This window comes from Syngnathoides biaculeatus, chromosome 5 (genome assembly GCF_019802595.1).
Source record: "Syngnathoides biaculeatus isolate LvHL_M chromosome 5, ASM1980259v1, whole genome shotgun sequence".
NCBI classification, from domain to species: domain Eukaryota; kingdom Metazoa; phylum Chordata; class Actinopteri; order Syngnathiformes; family Syngnathidae; genus Syngnathoides; species Syngnathoides biaculeatus.
Window position 1 is genome coordinate 28,190,520 of NC_084644.1, and position 20,996 is coordinate 28,211,515.

General features: G+C 39.6%; 1 protein-coding gene across 3 annotated transcripts; it reads right to left on the reverse strand.

Annotated features, from left to right (window-relative positions):
• Positions 1–1,139: 1,139 nt before the first annotated feature.
• Positions 1,140–20,483, reverse strand: mtf1 (metal-regulatory transcription factor 1). 3 transcript variants are annotated; one of them, XM_061819260.1, is made up of 12 exons: positions 20,343–20,483; positions 16,136–16,666; positions 11,912–12,150; positions 10,854–10,985; positions 10,578–10,651; positions 8,487–8,620; positions 8,256–8,333; positions 6,128–6,230; positions 5,464–6,053; positions 4,612–4,678; positions 3,947–4,191; positions 1,140–3,841 (listed from the first exon to the last, which is right to left on the reverse strand). In XM_061819260.1, the coding sequence occupies exons 2-12, from the start codon at positions 16,595–16,597 to the stop codon at positions 3,761–3,763; spliced, it is 2,205 nt and encodes a 734-aa protein (XP_061675244.1). In that variant the 5' UTR covers positions 16,598–16,666; positions 20,343–20,483; the 3' UTR covers positions 1,140–3,760. The 3 variants fall into 3 exon arrangements, with proteins under 3 accessions (XP_061675244.1, XP_061675242.1, XP_061675243.1); XM_061819258.1 differs by having other exon boundaries at positions 1,140–4,191; XM_061819259.1 differs by having other exon boundaries at positions 1,140–4,191; positions 20,231–20,452.
• Between the last annotated feature and the right edge of the window lie 513 nt (positions 20,484–20,996).

Consider the following 20,996-nt stretch of genomic DNA (forward strand, 5'->3'; position numbering starts at 1 on the left):
TGCCACCACTACCACCACAAAAATGACTGATTTTACATTAAAATTAGAAATAAAACTATGACACTTTGCCAAGACAGTTTTATTAGTATATTGCTCTGATTTGAGAGTTATCATATTACTTTGTACGAAACAAGCATATGCAAACATTTAACATTATACATTCTCTTTAAAAAATACAAATCCCCGCTTTTTGGGCGACAGACATCCCTTTGGAAGCACTCGCTATAGTTTAGTTTTTTCAAATGGAGTTACCTCAGATATTTTACTTGGAGTAAATCTGCTTCCAAACAGATGTCAAAACATCACCATGTGAAATTGTAAAATGGAGACAAAAGGCAAAGCTAATTAGCCGAAACACTGTTGACCCATAAAGCTTGGAAATGATAAGTTGGCCCCGAATGTGTTTGTATGTGTATATATACGTGGATATCTTTTTATTGAACATAGTAATTCTTAAAACAGAATCTTTCAACAATGCAAGTGCACCTTCAAACCAGACTGATATTAACCCGTTTCCTAATGATGGAAGGATTCCTCAGTGGTCACACCATCCAAGCAGTAAAATAAAACTCCTATATCATGTGCAGTTGGCATGTGTGGTAATATCGTCCCTCTTTCCATATATATTATAAAATACCTAACCTGCAAGTGTAGTTATGCATAATATAAAAATACTCTAACACGATACTTAACAAACAAAGAGATTGTGTCAGGGCATTTGTGTGTGCATGCTTTACTTAAAAATTGCATAGTTCATTCCTCTTGCCTTAATGTTTTCTTGTCATTTGGACCCTCGTAATACTGCATATCTGGAATGGTTTAGAGTTTAGGACATGCGCGACTGCAGTTTTTTTACTGTAGCGGCCATCTAAACTGACAATATGTTTTTTGTGAAACAATGTGGAGAAGAAAAGTGTGTTTCAGATCATTTGCTGCATTGTGTCCAAAGTAAATTAAATGAATGTAAAACAGGGGTTCAGTGGTCCCAAAAGTCTTCCACGATGTAACCAAGTATTTTGGCTCCAAACTACAAGTATTTTGCCCAAAAAATACTATATCGGGTGGACCACTCAAGCCAGGGATGTGTAAACGTTTCCATCTCCCTGAATACATTTTTTTTTTTTTGGGGGGGGGGGGGGTACTCAAAATTAAGGGTGTTCTGCTTCTGTATTTAGGATGAATACAAAATGCAACTTTGAATGCACATAAATCCACCAATACATTTCCTGGTGTTAAGAGGAATTGGCATATAAACAGTCCACTTCAGTATGCTGTTTACATTTTGACAGACTAAGTACGAACCTCGTAGGGAGTCTCCAACGAGCTTTGACTGTGCTACAGCGTCATCAGAATTTTCTAAACAGACTGAAAGATTCGCAGGAAGGCAAAGAATTGGATATCCTTGGAAATGCATTGGTTGGGACATAGAGCAACCATGTTGTACATTGGTACAGCAAGCGACGTGACTGAACACCACCGAACGGTTGCGAAGTGTGATTCTGCAACTAGTTTTCCTGCATATACCAACAATCTGCAAATGGTTTTCCTGCTATTTGAAATTTGAAGTGCAAGTGAATAGTGTCGCAGATGCAAATAGAACGTCATGTCCAAATATGTTCAATAATTAACCCACTATAGATATCCATCCATCCACCCATCCATCCATCCATCTTCTTAGCCGCTTATCCTCACAATGGTCACAGGCCATGCTGGAGCCTATCCCAGTTGTCAACGGGCAGGAGACAGTGTACACCCAGAACTGGTTGCCAGCCAATTGCAGGGAACATCAAGACAAACAGCTGCACTCACAATCATACCTATGGGCAATTTAGAGTGTCCAATTAATGTTGCATGTTTTGGGGATGTGGGAGGAAAGCGGAGTGCCCGGAGAAAACCCACGCAGGCATGGGGAGAACATGCAAATGCCACACAGGTGGAACCGGGATTGAACCCGGGACCTAAGAACTGTGAGGCCAACGCTTTCCAGCTGACCCAGCGTGCCACTTCCACTCCTATAATTAATCCAATTTTATCCACAAAGGTATATATTCTAACAATATAAGACAATACTAACATGAATGATGTGGTGTCAATATCTCGAGCAAAATGCTTTTTTTTTTTTTTTTCCAATTTCCTGCAAAGTAGTGATTTTGGTAATGTGAGTATTCTGTCTCACAGCAACAATTGTTTTACAACAGTTATGGTTTTATTCACATGACCCCTTGGCTTAAAAGCAAAGCATGGTCACACAAAAAAAAGTGCAGTCAATGAATTCCCAATACCCTCTAAAATATGCACGTTTTGACCCATTTTTTTCCACTTCTTATTATAATATTGGTACAGTGGACAGGGCAAAACGCTTTCCTTCACAATCGTCAATCATGGTAATTCAATACCTTTCCTGGTAAGAAAAATTGAGGTTGCTGTTTCTCTGTTGCAGTGAATTGGTATATGCAAAGAGGTCAATTGCCAAGTGTGTGCAAGGGAGAGTAGAAGAGTGTAGTAATATGTTTGGGATTGTCCAGTCCAGTTGCGTCGCTTGTTGTCTGGTGGGCCTAAATTCACCTCTAAAGATAATAGTACAATTTAGTGTAATCCAGAAGTTTCACCCAAAAGCAGAGTATCACTAACTTTTTGTGAGCAGCACATGAAGTTTTGGAATTGAGCATAAAGCGATCTGATTAAAACTGCCTGCAATTGGCTGGCTGGTGTTCTGCACCTCTACAATAAAGTCAGCTCGTCGAGGCTCCATCTGAGCGACAATCTAAATGAGAACAAGCAGTTTAGAAAATGGTAATTATAATTAATTGCATGGCGGGCTTCAGGTTTCCCACCCTATGGTTTCCAATGATGCAGTTGCAGCTATTGTGTCCACAAATGGTGAGCTGCCCTTTTTTAATAAGATTAGAGTGGCAGTACAAGGAAGAGTGCAGCAGTAAAACACAAGTGGGGTGGGTGCAAACAAAATGGAGGGATCGGTTATGACCCTATATGCCTTCCTGAGAGGGTCACAGCCCTACAATCATAGAGACAGTAGTAGTTGTGGTTGCAGTGAGGACATTATCATGGGAATTCTCTTTCCAAAGAGGAAAGTTATTCATTAACACAAAAAAAAAAAAAAGTTGAGAATAAATTAATAAAAGATTCAATCTATCATGACAGCATTGCGAATAGGAAATTAAAGGTTTAAATAAATTATAATGTACAATATTAAAATAGCGTTAAGTTACAGGGAAACGATGCAGCCATTTTAACTGGGTGGCTCAAATCTAAATTTGCGATAAATCACATCTTTTCTAATTGTTTACAAGCGTATCCACCCGTGTATTGTACTGGGAGCTACTTGATCAGTGCATTAAAACCAGCTCCAAGCATGTGTCAGGATTATTTATTTTTTTTTGGTGTGCAGTACAACACACCTGCTCTGAGTCAGGAAAATGGGAACTCTCGCGATTTCAGTGTCTGGACAGCACAATTAGACTGGATGTCATCAGTGACATATATATACAAATTCAGTAAGTGTATTATTATTCCCCTAACCCCCCAGGAAAAAAAAAAAACTTCTGCATTTTCCCTGCATTCATTGTCATTTTTATCTTTTAACAGTGAACTCAACTACTGCAGAGATTCAAAAGTATGTGCAGGTATGTCGCACAATGCCACAGAGAGGAGAATGCACTGAAGGTACAGGAGATTTGAAGCACGCACTATTAAAGGAGAGAGGCGAGATGTCCCTCACACACACTGAAAACACACTTGTCTAAGGATTGCCTTCCGTGGCCATGCTGAAGTCGTCAGTGACGAGTAGTAGGGCCTCGATGTTAGCGGCAGTTTCCGGGCTCTGCAGCGAGAGGAAGTCTGACACGTCCATATTGGCAAGCCCATGCGAGGACGACAATGCCGACTGGAGGAAGGTCTGAGCTGAAGAGGGATTGACTTCACCCACCTTGGAGGAAGACTCGGGGAGGCAGCACGGAGAAGAAGAGGCGGTGGCTGGATGACATGAAGGCTCCTGGGGCTGCGGAGGAGGAGGAGTCGTGTCTGGTGGTTGCTGCTGCGCTGCGGTGGAGGCCGCTGATGCAGCATTCTTGTCTTTAGTCATGTCCTTGCAGGCACAGTGGCACTGACACGACTCCTCCTGCTTGATGATGATGACGGGCAGGCTCAGGCCAATCTGTTGGACTGAGCTCCCTAAAAAAACCCCAAAAACATACATACATACAGTACATTTCTTATTCACTAACAAAAAAAAAAAAAAAAACTAGGCCCAACACCTAAAATTCAATAAGCCTCATTTATCAGTAAAAACATTATTATTGTGCTATCAAAAGCCAACCGAAGACATGAGTTAGGGAATAAAAGCACTCTTCAGATGTTAGGGCTGTCAGGAAAGCAAATACATATTTGTATCAAGGTGATGATGATATGCTTCAAATTTTGATAGAAAAAAAATCTGAAATGTCCAAATTTCGTAAAACTTTCCTGTAGTCTACTACTGCCATGCAAAAATTTCCAATTCCCGCAAAGTATTGTGGTACCCACTTTATCATTTAAGTTGCCTAACCCGGATTTATATTTTCTACTTTAGAAGACTTAAAAAAAAAATCTTACCAGCATTTCCCCCCACTGGTATGGCTGTAGTGAAGAACACCTTCTCCACTTTTGGACCACCTTGTGACTGTGAAGGAATATTACATAATACTCAGTGCAGTATACAATTTTAGTGTCAATACCAGTAGTTGTATTAGTTAAGTATCAGTGCTGTATGTAAATATATCCTGTATATTTTCCCCGTATGTTGTGAACTTTGAAAATAACTGCAGCTTTCTGCTCCCTAATTCCCCAAGAGGAATTTGCATTTGAATACAGTGTGCCCTTGTCCATTCGCAGTTCACCGTTCGCAGCCACGCATATTTGGGGATTTTGGTCTCCCAAGGTTTTTGCTTTACACTTTAAATTTACCATATTTTTTTTCAAGATAAATTTTTAAGATTGTAGAGGTCTTAAATTCTCTTCTAAATAGACGAGGCACCACATAAAACATGACGCCTTACAAAGTGGTGCACATTATGTGCACACTGAGTTCTAAGATTTGCAAGTGTTGCGTGAGCGCCATCATATGGTAGCTTACACACACGCTCAAAGAAGTGCTGGCATGCATGCTAACAATGTAACCAGTGTGTTCCAAGTGTACTTCATCAGATAACGTCAAACAACAATTATGCACATAAGGTAGGCTGTCCATTTTGGAGAATATTTAAGACTTTTAAGTGCATCTTATGGTTGCAAAATATAGTACATATCATAAAAGGAACATTAATACTGCAATCATTATTCAGATTTTTCTTATTCGCGGGGGTCTAAGGAACGTAACCCCCGCGAATGGGGCAACACTGTATTGGACAGTTGTGAATTGATACACAAGAATCAAAGTGATGAGTTATCGCTATGTTCATAACTCACTGCCTGTTCAGGATTCTGCTGGCTGTTAGCGGCACTGCTCAGGATCCACTGAAGGTTCTGGTCAGACATAACCAGGCTGGGCTGCAATAGGTTCTGAGTCGGTGCAATGGTGATGGTAGCAGGACAAGAACCAGATATGGTATTACTGGCCAAAGGCAAAGATTGAGCTACAGCTGTCACATCATCCGAGGCGGAGCCCGCGACAACCGATGTGGCTGGTGTAACGCACGGCACTGGAGCCACCGGAGCAGATGCCGAGATTTGCTGACCAGTCTGGGCCACGGTGTCACGCTGAAGTATTGTCGACGACAATGTGACGTAGTGCTGTGCGGCGACGTCGTTCGGCACTTGGACAGAAGTCTGAACGGGCCTGTCGGAGATGTGAACGAAAGCAGCCGGTTGAGCGGAGGTGGAGGCAGCAGCGGAGGCGGGTACGAGGGCCTGAGAGGAAGTAGGAGCCTCCACAAGAGTGGCCGTGTGGGAGCAGGAAGACGCGCAGGTGGATGTGAGAGAGTATGAAATCAGAGATGAAGCCTCAGTCATCGTCGGCAGGGTCGGAGTCTCAAGGCCGAAGCGCTCAGCAAGACTCTCTGAGGAGGCATCAAGCGTGGATGAGCAGACATAAAACAAATGCGACACACAACAGGTTTGGAAATATTCTTACCACTTGGCTGGGTCTCATCTTGGCTGACACTATTTTCAGGACTCTGGAACATGAGCTCAAAGATTTTCACAGGGGTCACATTGTTCAGGTCCAAATTCTGTGCCTGGAGTGAATTAGAAAATCAAAAGAAATTGTGGTTACCCAATTTGAACAAGTACTAAATCAACATCTGAATTGCAAACATAAGCTCAAACTGCCTCCCTGCTCCATTTGGAAGCTACAATTGCTACCATGACCTGAAGAAGAAACGCATTTGATTGGTATCCATTGTTCCAAAACCCAGCCACAGCCAGTCTCAAATCCAGATTTAAAAAAAAAAAACAAAAAACAAATATTGGGTGGGTCGTAGGGTAAGATAGATGCTTTTGTAGTTGACTATACCATGATCAAATTTCACTCAAAGTCGTTAAATAATTTTTTTTCAACACAGTCCCGCAGTTACCAACTAAACATTTTTTTTTTTTTTTTTTAAAAATCACAGACCAGTTTAATGTAAAGACATTCAGAAGGACACGTATCCATCCATCCGCAACATCATTGATCCTGTTCAGGGTTGCAGTGTGCTGGAGCCTATCCCAGCTGACTCAACGCCTGTGAAATATAATTGGCTTATTTTAACTTCAAAATGGAAAATTTTGCCAGAAGCCATGTCATTTACATGTATGCACGGTATAGAGACAGGCAACAATTCAAACACAAACGCGCACACATACATTACTAATTAAAAGGTGATTGTACCACTTCACTGTCAGCGACATGGACAGGTATATATTTATATTTATATGACATTATATTAATATGATTATTCCAAATACAACACAATATTAGACTATTTAGTGGGTGTAATTAGTAGGAGTCCTGGACGTTTCTCTTCCACAAACCAGCCCATTTCCTCTTGTGTTCCATAATCAAACAAAATCAATCAATCAATCCATTTACAGTTTACAGCATTTTTCATGTATGTGAAATGCATGTACATATAAAAAAAAAGTTACAGGCATACACACGAACTTAACCCAAGCATACGTATGCGAGTTTTTCTGAAAATTAATTATTTCAATTCCTATGCATTGCAATAATCAGCTATGTGCTCTCGAGTATTTGTGTTTTTGTGTTTCATTCGTCTTCAGAGAGATTACGTCTCCCTTACACATGGGAAGACTAGGAAAATATTATGGAGTCTTCACCAGACTTTGTCTCAATTGACACAGTTCCAGATTATTCCAATACGAGTCACTTTAAAGTACAAACATTTCTTGAAGTCTGCGCCATTTGCACAGTGATTACGTTACCAGAGTATGGTTCTATAAGTCATTTCCAACTGCTCGAAATTCCTTGAGGACTTGGCATGATTTGCACCGCAGTCAAAGAAAATTGCATTACTGGTAATCTTTTTTATGATGAATGACTGTATTTTTGTATGTCTCAAAAGTATTCTTTGTCAATAACTGTTGGTTGTCGTGATAGAGCGGCTCCAACTACCCCAGATAAATTCCTTGTGTGTTTCTGACATACTTGGTAGATAAAGATGATTCTGATTCAGATACTGATGAAGATTTTTGATCAAAGGACAATTCTGCTATGGTCTGCTATTCACCCCCATAATTAGAGACAAGAAGAAAGATCCAAGAAAGATGACCTTGGATTGAAACTAATGTCCAATATATTGTACAATACAATACAATATACAATACTGTAGTCTACTAGAGTGATTCCCAACCATTGTGCCACAGCACATGAGTGTCCACTGAATGCTTTCCAGGTGTACCATGAGAAATTATTATATTTTACATAATTGCCCCCCCAAATATTAAAATAATACTCATAGAAAAGTAACAGACGGAACAAATAAATGCTCTTCAATTAGATGGCAGGAAGTACATACAGTAATGAATGTATCCACTATTCATGATGTTTTTGATTGTTCATGTGCCGTGAGATTTTTCGATTATAAAATATGTGACTTGGCTTCATTAAGCTTGGAAATCACTGGTGTTGTATACTGTATATGTTGCATAGTCACAAAGTTATAATGTGTCTATATAGAATATAGGGAGTTCTCGGTTAATAATGTTTCCGACATCCAATTTGAGTTTACTCTAAATCCACAGAATTGAGCTTGACTTACATTGTGTAGTTGCTCTCGAAGCTCAGAGTCAGTGGAGATCAGACTTAAGTCACTGAGGCATAGTGAATGATTTGCATCCTGTTAAAAAAGAAAACAATGAATCCCACTTATAAGTTTCTAACTTGTCACAGAAACAAGATGTCACTGTTAGATAAAGCGCGCAAGCCTGCCTATCATAGGAAGTGAATATTAGAAGTCACTGAAGAGAGACATCATGGTGTCGTGACTCACTTCGGACAGGGGGTGAGTGAGGGTGACGCTGAATGGCTGTGCTTTGTCGTGACCCCGAATATGACTCTTCAAACTGTACTGGCTGCTGAATGTCTTCTCGCAGCCGTCACTCGGACAGTTGAAAGGCTTTTCACCTGTAAAAGGATTTAAACAGAGTATCAGACAAACCAACTTTATTCCAATGAACCTGGGGCTTCAGATTAACAGAACATTCAGTTCGATTGTTCTCGACGGAGAGTTTCAAATAAAGCCATAGCCAAAAACAAATGTTTTTGGTTACCACAGTGATTTACAACCCCTTTTGTCATAAGGGATCATCAGATGTGCCATGGGAAATTGTTCAATTTCACAAAAATGCTCTGAAAATTATTTTTTCATATAATTGCTGTAAATTTATCTGTCAGATAGATATCACGACAAGCAGAACAGGTAAATGCTCCTCCACAAGAGCAGTGATTTTCATATTTTTTTAAACCAAGTACCACCATACTGACCAACATTAAAATGTATTATAAAGCACTAGTCAGGGTTCCAGATTGTGACATAATGGTCACATATGAAATCCTTTTCCTTCCAGTATATGCAAGCAAAGATTTCATCTGGTCGCACATTTGCAAGTTCATGTTTTAATGTTCCTTTAACACAATGTAAAGAAAGAAATGGAGGTTGAAATTCATCATCTTTTTCACTGCTTTTGTGAATCTCCTCCACCTGCACCTTCTACTTTCTGTAGATAGAGAGGTGTCTCGTTATTATGAATAGCAAACATTAGGCCCCCTCGCCATGATGAGCTATCTGCTTCTCACGGAAAAGACTACATGTATATTTAGATGTTTTGTTGGATATCTGGAAGCCTGAGAATTGGTAGGAGGGCAAAATTTTGGGCTTACATTTCACAAATTTTCCAAGTTCCGACGCTAAGTGGAAATTGTGCGCACCCTCATCGCACAGCATCTCACTCCCCACATTGTAAAGACGTGTTTGCTCAAATTAAAATAGCAATTTACATTCACATTTGTGAATTTACCTCATCTTAGCTAGCTGTGTCTTGTGGCATATACTAAACACTAGCTGACCTGAAACATCAAAATATCAGTGGAGATGGTTACATCTTTAGTTTAAAACTTTGAACCAACAACAAATTTTTCATAGCGTGCAGCCAGTGCCAGGGTCCTAAAAAGAGGTAACTGTGCAGTGCACGTTTTACTGTTCAGAAAAGAAATAGGGGAAAAAAAACAACAATTACAGCATTTTTTTTCCATTGCTTTACTTTCCAGTCCAGATAAAGTTCCCTGTGTTTATGGGTTTCAAATCACATTAATTGGTCACTTTGTTGTTTAAAGTTGGTTACTCTCCACAAAAACGTGGTTTCAAGCCAGACCTATATGACAAAATCATTTATTTTTAATATTTTGTGACGGCATGTAACAATAGCTTCGCAATTGCCATAGCTTGACAACGTCTTTGTGCATCCACTCATCATCCTCGCTTCGTGATATTTGTATCATGATTAAGTACTGTCACTTATTTGCTCCGATGGAGGTGATGATCAGTGACTTACGAAGCGTTGACACTGAACGCAAACGGAACTTCAGCCTCTGTGGCTTGGCAGCCACAGGGCAATATTAAAAAAAGAAAAAAAACCAAGCACCAAGGTGCTCTTCACTGTGGACGTACCGCTAATGTCAGATTTTTTTCCCCCAATATCCAGAATAATCAGTGTTACGGTCACAATGAGTCAAGGTTCAGTGAATTCTGTACTAAAATATGGACTCTGTAACATTTGGATGGCAATAAACCCAGGAATTTACAAAATTCAAGGCTCGCTCTGAATAGTGAATTGAGAGTGAGGAGATTTGTCTTGATTGATTTGTTTATTACGATTCTATTACTCATTGAACTATATTGTAAACTTTGTAGAAATTTACCAGACATTTTCGATCCCTTGGGACTCTATTTGTGAGTAAACTGAGGACGAGATGTTATTATTTTTGCAGTTATTGGAACAATTTAGCTCCAAAAAGATTGGGAATCACTGAGTTTCCAAATATTTCTGCTGATGAACATCACTGTAATGAACACACAATGTACCTGTGTGGGTCCGTACATGGGTTTTTAGATGATGACTTGCTGCAAAGGCTTTGCCACAGCCGTCGTGGTCGCACCTTGTGAGACATAGAAAAAAATTAAATCAGTCTTAAATAGGCCGTATTGTCGTGCCAAAATGAACTTCATCGAAAACGTATTAATTATCAAGAAAAAAAATGTCTTCATGAGGATTTATTTGGGCAGAAATCTGAGGGAGGTGATGTTGACTAAGTTAAAGTGTTTTCTGTTTCTCAATCAGCTTGTAATGGAAATTCTCACCGGAACGGCTTCTCTCCAGTGTGCGTGCGAATGTGCTTCCTCAGGTCGCTGAGAGTGGTAAAGTACTTTGTGCATCCTTCAGATTCACAGTTGAATGTTTTACCTGTGTGAAGTCTCTGGTGTGCTTTTAGCCTAATGAGAAAATTGAGAAAAGTTCTTCATTACACAGAGATGCTGTGAAAATCGCTGGAACAACTACCATCTATGCTTTTTACACAAAACACAGCAATGCTAGAATGTCAATCTCTGGGCAAATATAGAGATACATGACCCTTCAGAAACATTCGTAATGTCACTGAATAGTATCTGAACCCACGCTGCCTTAAAATAAACATTTTACAGCACCGTTGTGTGTGAGAAAAGTTGCCCACTCGATATCTCCTGGAGCCTGGTCATTCTGGAACATGGATACTCCAATCTGTGGTCCGTTCTCAAGGTTTCTTTGTCCCCCTAAATTGTGTTTTGAGTTTCCCCCGCCCAATTCGGAGGCTTTAGATTAGGGGACATTGTCAAGCTTTACCAACTGTGGCTTGTTCATCCTTTGAGACTCGTGATTACGGACTATACATATAAACTTGACATGCACACAAATCAGGCAAGTACCACCATCACAGACCAATTAAAAAATATATTTTCCATTAATATGTCCCTGTGACAGAGTCACTGATGGTGCAGTGATACACACGTTCTGAACTGGGATAGGCCCCAGCACTCCCACGACCCTTGTGAGGATAAGGGGGTTGGAAAATAAATAGATGAATGTCTCTGCGAAACAGGATAGTTTTTCATTTTCAAGGACACAGGCTTAAATTTCAATTCTTTGTTTACAATCTCATTGTCCTCGATCCTTGGAGTGAGGAGGGCTGATTGCTACAAAGCTTCACAGCCAAGATTTTACCGTTAATGTCAGCTTCAAATTATTCGATTGCTTCAGCCCCTGTACGAATGTTGGAATTAAGAGACCTGACCTCAACCATAACACACAGACTAACTGAGCACAGAACTTGTAAATGACACACATTGACATCAATCATTGTGATAATGTCAAATGAGCTAACCTGTATAAGGTGTTGAAGGCCTTTTCACAGCCCTGCACATCGCACTCGAACGGTTTCTCCTTGGTGTGCACACGAACGTGGATTTTGAGGCTATATGAAGTGAGGAAAGCCTTGCCGCAGCCTTGCTGGTTGCACACGAAAGTGTACTCGCCGCGATGGGTCTTCTGGTGTGTGCGCAAGTTCCCCGCCGTGCTATACGTTCGGGTGCAGCCTTCAAACATGCACTGGTAGCGTTTCACCTGAGATTAACATTAAAGGGAGTGTTTCAGAAAAATTGATTTGAATGAAATCATCTTAAATGGCTTTGTATATAAACGGGGTAGGAATTTGATTCACATTTAATGAGGTGGCTTGATGATTAAACAACCTTTAGCATTGAATGAGAGACTCAGCATGAGTTGAGCAAAGACAATAAGGTAACTATTGATGATGATGATGATGATGATTTTTCTACAATGTGAAGACTAAAAAGTCTTGACATTTGCAGTCGTACTCCTTTATCCAACTTTTTGGAGGGTTTTGCAATACTTGTCTCCTGATCTTTGTTCTTGTTGCTATGTTGTTCCTTGTTCTTTGTTCTGAATGTCGTACCAGGGCAGCAGCGACTGCCGGAGAAAAATTCCTTGTGTGTTTTTACACACTTGGCCATTAAAGCTGATTCTGAGTTGTGCGGAAAAAAAAAAAAAGTACAACCTCAGAAAGAAGTGGTTGAATCAAACTTGGCCAATTTTGAAATTTCTGAGGTATGTACCGCTCACGTATAGATTTTATTCGCAAGCTTCGATTTTTAGTCCACTGGTATTATGATTGGGTTAATTACACAGGGGAATAATAATGGGGAAAAAAAATCTCATTTAAATTTTCATCCTTATTAAAAGTGAACCTGTCATGCTGATTCCAAATTTGCAGTCTTTTTTTCCATCACAGTTTACCCTCCAAATTAGCAAAATTCCAATACAATATTAGACATAAGACTCGCCAGTTCATTAAAACTACACCTACAAGGCAAGCTGTTTGTTCAGTCAGTCATAACTGACAGTGCGGTGAAAGGTGTGTGCAGCTCTAACAGGTCAGTATTATCAATTTCTGCAAACACAAGGCTAACATAGTAGGAAATTAAGAGGAGCTGTGCTGGCTTTTCTCCTATCCTTGTAACCATGGGCATACTGTTTATAAAGTTGTATTTTGTTTTATGTTGTTTTTTTAGTTTTCAAAGCTTGTAACTATTCTATCTTAGTGTTTCATTTACTGGTATATTTTCATTTCCTTAGTTCCACTTTGTAAAAAAAAAAAAAAACGTGACATGATAGAGAAAACTGAGATCTGTATTGGATTCCACACCCAAAAATTTGTTCAAAACTGCAGTTGGATTTAATGCATCAAAAATTGTGTTTCCCAGTGCTCCTGATGTCAAACAATATTTGTTTTAGATACTCTATTTATCTGACTTGTTGGAGTTTGGAAAGTTTCACTGAAAAAAATGTGTTTTAAGAGTGAAAGTTTGTGTGCATTTTGCTTAGCTGTAACCTGTGACGTTGTGTGCTGGCGACTCACTTCTTATAATCGTGGCAAAACCTGTGGCCAACTGATTGGCCACTCTTAAAACCACTTGCCAAATCAAGCACGCCTGTTCTGTTGGGTTTAGCCACATTGCAGTGTGCGGCTGCCTATAATTTTCCTCTTGGAGACCTATTCTTCCTTGGAAGGCCAGTCAACAGAAAAATGTCTCATGAAGTGATTGTGTTGTGACAAACGCACAACCATAACACAGACAAAAAATAAAATGATGCACATATGCTGACCAACAACATAAAATGCCCAAAATTTCCACTTGCAAAATCTAATCTAATATGAGCTCTGTATTGAAAATGAATTTCAAAACTGACCTATATATCCTTATAAGGGAAGTTTGAAAATGAATGACAAAATAGCCCTCATTTTTTCAATTTTTTTCCAAAAACAATATATGTACGTATATTAGCTATTTCAAGCCTTTGATTGCTTCTTCTTTTCCTTTCGTCTTATCCCGATTAGGGGTCGCCACAGCGTGTCATCTTTTTCCATCTAAGCCCATCTCATGTAACTTCCTCTCTAACACCCAGTCTTCATATACTCCCTCACAACATCCATCAACCTTTTCTTTGGTCTTCCTCTCGCTCTTTTGCCTGGCAGCTCTATCCTTAGCACCCTTCTACCAATACACTCACTCGCTCGCCTCCGGACATGTCCGAACCATAGAAGTTTGCTCTCTCTAACCTAGTCTCCAAACCATCCAACTTTGTCTGTCCCTCTAATGAGCTCATTTCTAATCCTATCCAACCGGCTTACTCCGAGCGAGAACCTCACCATCTTCATTTCTGCTACCTCCAGTTCTACTTCCTGTTGTCTCTACAGTGCCACCATCTCTAATCTGGACATCATGGCCAGCCCCATCACTGTTTTATACACTTTGCCCTTCATCCTAGCGGAGACTCTTCTGTCGCATAGAACACCAGACACCTTCCGCCAACTGTTCCACCCCGCTTGGACCCGTTTCTTCACTTCCTTACCACGCTCTCCATTGCTCTGTATTGTTCACCCCAAGTGTTTGAAGTCGTCCACCCTCGCTATCTCTTCTCCCTGTAATCTCACTCTTCCCCCTCCGTCCCTCACACACATATCTTGTTTTACTTCGGCTAATCTTCATTCCTCTCCTTTCCAGTGCGTAGCTCCATCTTTCCAATTGTTCCTCCACCTGCTCCCTGCTTTCACTGCAGATCTCAATATTATCTGCGAACATCATGGTCCAAGGAAATTCCAGTCAAACTTTATCTGTCAGCCCATCGATTACTACTTGTATTTTGATAATTATGGCGTAAAGACAGAAAAAAAATTCAGCATTTCACAAAAACAGTTTTTGAAACCAATTATAAAAAAATGTTTGAAAGATTACAGGTATGATCAAGGAATAGATTAAACATGGATCTCTTGGAACCACAGTATATTAAAAGGAGGCATGTTATGGTTTGGGCACTGTTTTTGTCACAGACACATGCATAATAGTTATTATGAAGTAGGCAAAACAAATCAGAAACAGACTGTGAACATCATAACATCAATCACACATAACACTGTGAACAGGTTAACAGACAGAAAAACATTTTTTCAAATAAGAAGCAACACATTCTAGCTTCAATTTCTCTGTCACTCCCAACTGTAGTTTTCAGTAACAGTCACATAAAACAAATAACGAAGTCTACCAGCTAAGTGCTAAAATACCATAACAAGAAATGATAGACATGCTATTCAGATTAATGTCAATCTTACGGTAAATTATAGCATTTCAAACAACACACGCAGCAGCATATTCTATACATTTATCTTTTTGTATGAAAACTAATGAGGACCCAGGAAACATTTTCATGTGTGCATATTACGTACAGCGCAGTATAGCTCTCAGAATGCAACAAATGAACTCAACAACAATCACAATGTATGATTTCTTTAACAATTGATTTGTATGTTGTATGTAATAAGTATTTGAACACCTGCCAATCAACAAAAATGTTGGCTTTCAAAGACTTGTTAGTCCGTCTCTAAAATGTCAGCCAACACTTAATATTCTAAATTGGAAAGCACCAGTTTGAGAACATTGACTGCATAAAGACAACTGTCCACCCCATACAATCAGTTAGATTCCAACTACTAATATGGCAAAGAAGAAAGAGCTGTCCAAAGACACCAGAGACAAAATTATAGACCTCCACAAGGCTGGAAAGGGCTACAGAGTAATTGCAAGCTGCTTGGTGAAAAAAGATCAACTGTTGCAGCAATTATTAGAAAATGGAAGACGCTAAAGATGACCGTCAATCACCCTCAGACTTGGGGCTTTCAAGTAAGGTCTCACCTTGTGGCCTATCAATGAGCCTAAGAAAGGTGAGGAATCGCCCCAGAACTACACAGGAGTAGTTGGTCAATGACCTGAAGAGAGCTGGCACCAATATTTCCAACAATACTGTGGGTAATACACTAAGACGTCATGGTTTAAAATCATGCATGGCAGTTTTAAGCAAGTTCCCCTTCTTTATTCAGCAGTCCAGGCCTGTCTTGAGTTTGTCCATGACCATTTGGATGATCCAGAGGAGTCAGGGAACAAACAATTACATCTTGCCACCTTCCCCCAATATTGTGCACCCCTACTGTATATTATTGAATGGTAAAAGAATTGTGTCTGTGTGGGCTTACCTCCGTTTGCTTGGTCTCTGGACACTCCGAGTGCAGGGTAAGGGTAGCGCCTTCAATGTTGCGTGGCATAGGGGTGGAGCCCGGATTGATGGTGAACTGGATTTGGTCTGGGGAGATGGTGTGGTGCACGTAGCCCTGTGACATCGCATCGGAGTCGGCCATGAAGGCCAGCGAGCCATCCTCCTCGTCGCCTTCCCCTTCGGTTAGGAACGTGACGCCATCTTCGTCACCACCGCAGTGGCCCTCCTCCTCACCTTCCTCGTCCAGCCGGATGGGGTCCCGCTCAATGAGCACTGTGGTGCGGTCATACACGCGGCCACTGGATGACGAGGGCTGTGCCATCAGATGTTCACCCTTGTTGAAGTGGACCTTATCTTCGTCGTCCTCGTCGCCCCCTTCCAAGGGGTCCACCTCTACCTCGAAGTACAGCGGCGCCTCTGTATGAGGGCCATTTTCGGACATGGTCACTGATGTTGCTCCTTCCCCTCGCCCGAGGAGGACTAGCACTGTTCACCCAGTCAATGGTTCAATCTGAGGAAACACACAATTAAGTTCAATGAACTCCTTTATTTTAACTACAGGTGCAACAATTAATCGATGAATCTTTGTTTATTACCATTATATTTATCAATTAATTGCTAACCAAACTGATCAACTATTTTAATAATCCATTGTTTAGAGAGCTTGTTTTAAAGGGCTCCAAACAGAAATCAATGATTTGTTTCTAAATACTCAAAATGTTTGACGTAATGAAAACACTTGCAAAGACAATATATAGTGTTGTACTGTTGAAATTAGCTTTAGCATCTTTTTTGGCGTTTGATTGATACTGATTTTATTTGAGGCGGGGCTCAAACACGGGGCTGGGACTGATACTTCAACCAGTTCCCTCCACCACTATATAAATAGAGTTACATAATTTTATTTGGCTAGGCTGCCTAGTTGAGTTAGCTGTGCTTTGCTTCTATTCCAAGGCCCATTTCCTGCACGCTTGGTTAGTAAGCAAGCTAACAATTATGAAACTCTAAGATCCCAAAAAAACGAGGAAATAAAGCAATGTTAAAAGACACTCAGATGGCAAGCTGAACATCAACACTACTAGCTGACTCCATCTGTGCAATTTCTGTATCAGTTATCCTCACTATACACACCTACGGTCAATTTAGTCTTCGATTGACCTACCACGCATGCTTTTGGGATGTGGGAGGAAACCGGATATTCCAATACCGGTGCATCCCTTCTTTTATTATCACTTTATCTTGTTAACTCAAATGCAGCCTGACACACTCATTACCACAGCCACCAAAAGCATTGATCACACGTTTTGTGTTAGTCAAAAAAGAACAAAATGGGGAAAAATGTGTGGTGGTGGTTGTCATCCGTGCTTGGGAGAAGGTGTTCATTCAAAGAGTGCTTGAATCATTTTTAAAGTTTTGATGTATTTGAGGTACAATAATTGAACTACAAAAACTTAGCAACCATTACTTCTGTCATGTTATAAAGTTGGTTTGACCTGACTCATCAGAATATATGACCTGACCAGAGAAAATTTTGAAGATACTCAGGATATTGTACACAAGTATATACACTAAATGAAAAAGTAATTTAGATAGATACATTGCTCCATTATGTGATCACATTTTTTTAGCTCTCTGATGGTCCCCAAAAATTCTGATCATGTAATAAAGTCTGGTTATTAACTTTGATAAACGTGGGTGGCGATTTTGCAACAAAAGGAAACTAAGTTATAGGGTGAGAAGAGTTGAGAACCACAGCTTAAGATCCGACCTTCATTCATTCTGTGACCACTCTCTGATCTCGCATGTAAAAACAAATCTCTTTTCAAAAAAAAAAACAAAACAAAACAAATATGCAATTAATCAATTCCAGCCACCCCACAAAACACCCCCAATTTTTATTTTTCACAAATGGCACTGAACAGTATTGGAGAGTTTTTAAAAAAAAAAAAAAAAAAAATCACAGTAATAACATTTGCTCTGCATATAACCTGCAAACACAAAAAAATTAGAACACAAAAAACAACCCTCTTATATTTGATGTCCTTCATTCTTCGTCTATCGGGTCTTTACGGTATTTGCATAACCAACTTCCGCATAACCAACTTCCGCATTCGGCAAAATAGGTGAAAGCACTTCCTTCCCAAGTGGCAGAACCCTATAGCAGAAGTCCAGGTCAAAAAGCCCGTATGAACATCTACCGTGTCTTTTGTTTAACACTATATGAGTAAGCAATTTAGGGTCTTGTCCATAGACACTTCGACTGCAGCTAGTCAGAGCGAGAATTGAAACCGCCGACTATTCAGTCAGTGGATGAACCACCCCACTAATTTGGCCACATCTCTTAACTTGCATCTGAAGAGACAAGCTATTGAGAAAAATACATTTTTAGCAAGTTTGGCTTCAAACCATCATGTCATCCACCTGTGAAGTTAGGAGCTGACACACTACCTACATTAGTGCCTCCAAATAACACTGTCTTTCCACTGCAAGGAACTGTGCACTGTAGGTTTCTGGATGTTGTGAAGTACATTGCTCATATCTCAAAATAAACGAAACCGTCAAGTGAAAACTCATCTTCCAGAAAACCCATAAGTCAAGGAATTTGTATTTCAAGGGAGCACAGGAATTGGAAAAACCTCAATGGGTTATATTCTGATTAAGGTGACTAATGTACCAAACATTAGTCTGAAAAGTGCAATCATAAAAGAGCAAAACCGGGCATTACGGGTTTCTTTTCAGTCTATCTTATGCTGCAAACATTAAAAAAAAATCATTGGCTGTCAGATATTTACAGTACTGTCAAAAGAACAATATAAATCCTACAATATAAAAATAAATTTGCTTTTGGATTTGGATATACTGTGCTTGACGATCACGAAGTGTAAATGTCTTTTGCAAAGCCGATCAATCAACAAATTATCCCAACAAAATGATCAGCGTTAAATGCCAGTTATTGGCAGAGTCTGATTTGGCTGAAAAAATAAAAATAAAAAAATTCCGCAAAAAGTCTAATTTTATGTCAAGCAACAACTTACCATCTCCAAATTCAGAATTTACAGAATTTAGAAAGGGACATCACACCAGATATGACAAAACCAAATGTTCTAGTCATGTATACGTGTAACTAAAATTCAAATTAGAAATGCATTTCTGAAGTTGTGTATCTAAAATTCAAATTAGAAACGCATTTCTGAAGTTAACTAAAAAACACAGATTCACAAAACATTGAATTATATCATGGTTTTAGCTTCCAGCTAACAAAAAACTCAAATCGATGGCATTGGAATACACCTTGTGAATATTATTTTCTTGTTTTGAATGACTCAGTGAATCTGTATAATTAATGTGACTTTGATTTGACTTTTGAAATTACAATGCTGGTGGAAGAAAAAAAAATTAACTATCCTAAAGTATTCAAATTTATTGAGATGCACCTCTACAGAGAAGTGAAAAACCTAAATACCATGAATACTTTACTACCCACAACTGCCTGCCAGGTTCAAACATCTAGAACTTTCCCTACAATGACGCAAGAAAAACCACTATAAAGTTTCATAGACGGGAAACACAAAGTGAATGTTTCACGTCATCGAGGCACAGGAAATAAGATTATCTTCAAAGACCATCATATGGTCATTATTTTAAACGACCTCACAACCTTATCGCTCTTTCTGGGGGATACACAACAAGGGATCTAACGTTGCGCCTTTGCAAAAACACGAACATACCGTGTCTGGCTTATCTCGTGTACTGCGTACACCATTCGACAATATTCGCACCATTGGGTTATTTTCTCAATATTGTTTTCTGGGGTTCAGACTAAAGCTACCTTGAGCATCTCCGTCTCACATGCAACGCTAACGAGGGACTCCATATATATGTATAGACGACTTCAATAGAAACCTGTCCCATCGCTGTCAAGTTCAACCTTTATGCGGACAACCATTTAACATGAAACACCGAGACCTAAAAGATAGCCGGGTTTGCTTTAGCTCGGTCATCTCACGTTATAACAGGCTAGCAGCTAACTTAGCTCAGTAGCTAATCACTACCCGTTTTAATGTCGACAGCTGACCTCAAAACTCTGAAGTCTTTGCGAGAAGCAGTTATTTCAGTGTGACAACGCGACACATCCACGTCCTCCGACACAGGAGCCCGCTCAGGATGACGAAATGTAGTTCATTTACCTGTGTTGAATATTTAGAGGGGTTAGTTAACCCCAGTTGTTGATGTGATTTGGGCTGTTTAGCACCACATACCCTCCCTAGGATACCAAACGACGTCACACCGCAGACATTCTGAGTGCATTGTGGGAAATATTAACACCAACTACCCTCAAGCATCCTGTTTGAATGATTTCGAAACTGACAGCAGTTTTTTTTTTTATGATGATTTAGTCATTGATCGTGTCGTTTTCATTTATCAAGTGTAATTTTAAAAGATAACGAAATTGGCCTAGTTAGAAAATCACCCCTTTACTACCATTGTAATTTATTTTTCTTTAAGTGTAATACATAAAAAAAATAACACATGAGAACCTAACACTGTATTTTAAAAAAAAACATGCTTTGATTCAATGATTTTCAAAGACAATGTAGTGCATGTCAGCGAATAAATAATTACTCCCCAAATAGTTCATTTGTATTTAACTTTTGTATTCATAATATTTACAAGAAATGTTTTTTAACCATTAAGGTTTTAATTGGCCTTCGATGTGAAAACATTTTACAAACCTCAGAAATGAAGTTTAGGCACTGTGCAAATCAAATAAAAACAGAATACAATTATTTGCACACAATATTCAACCTAGATTCATTTGAATACACTACAAAGACAAGATT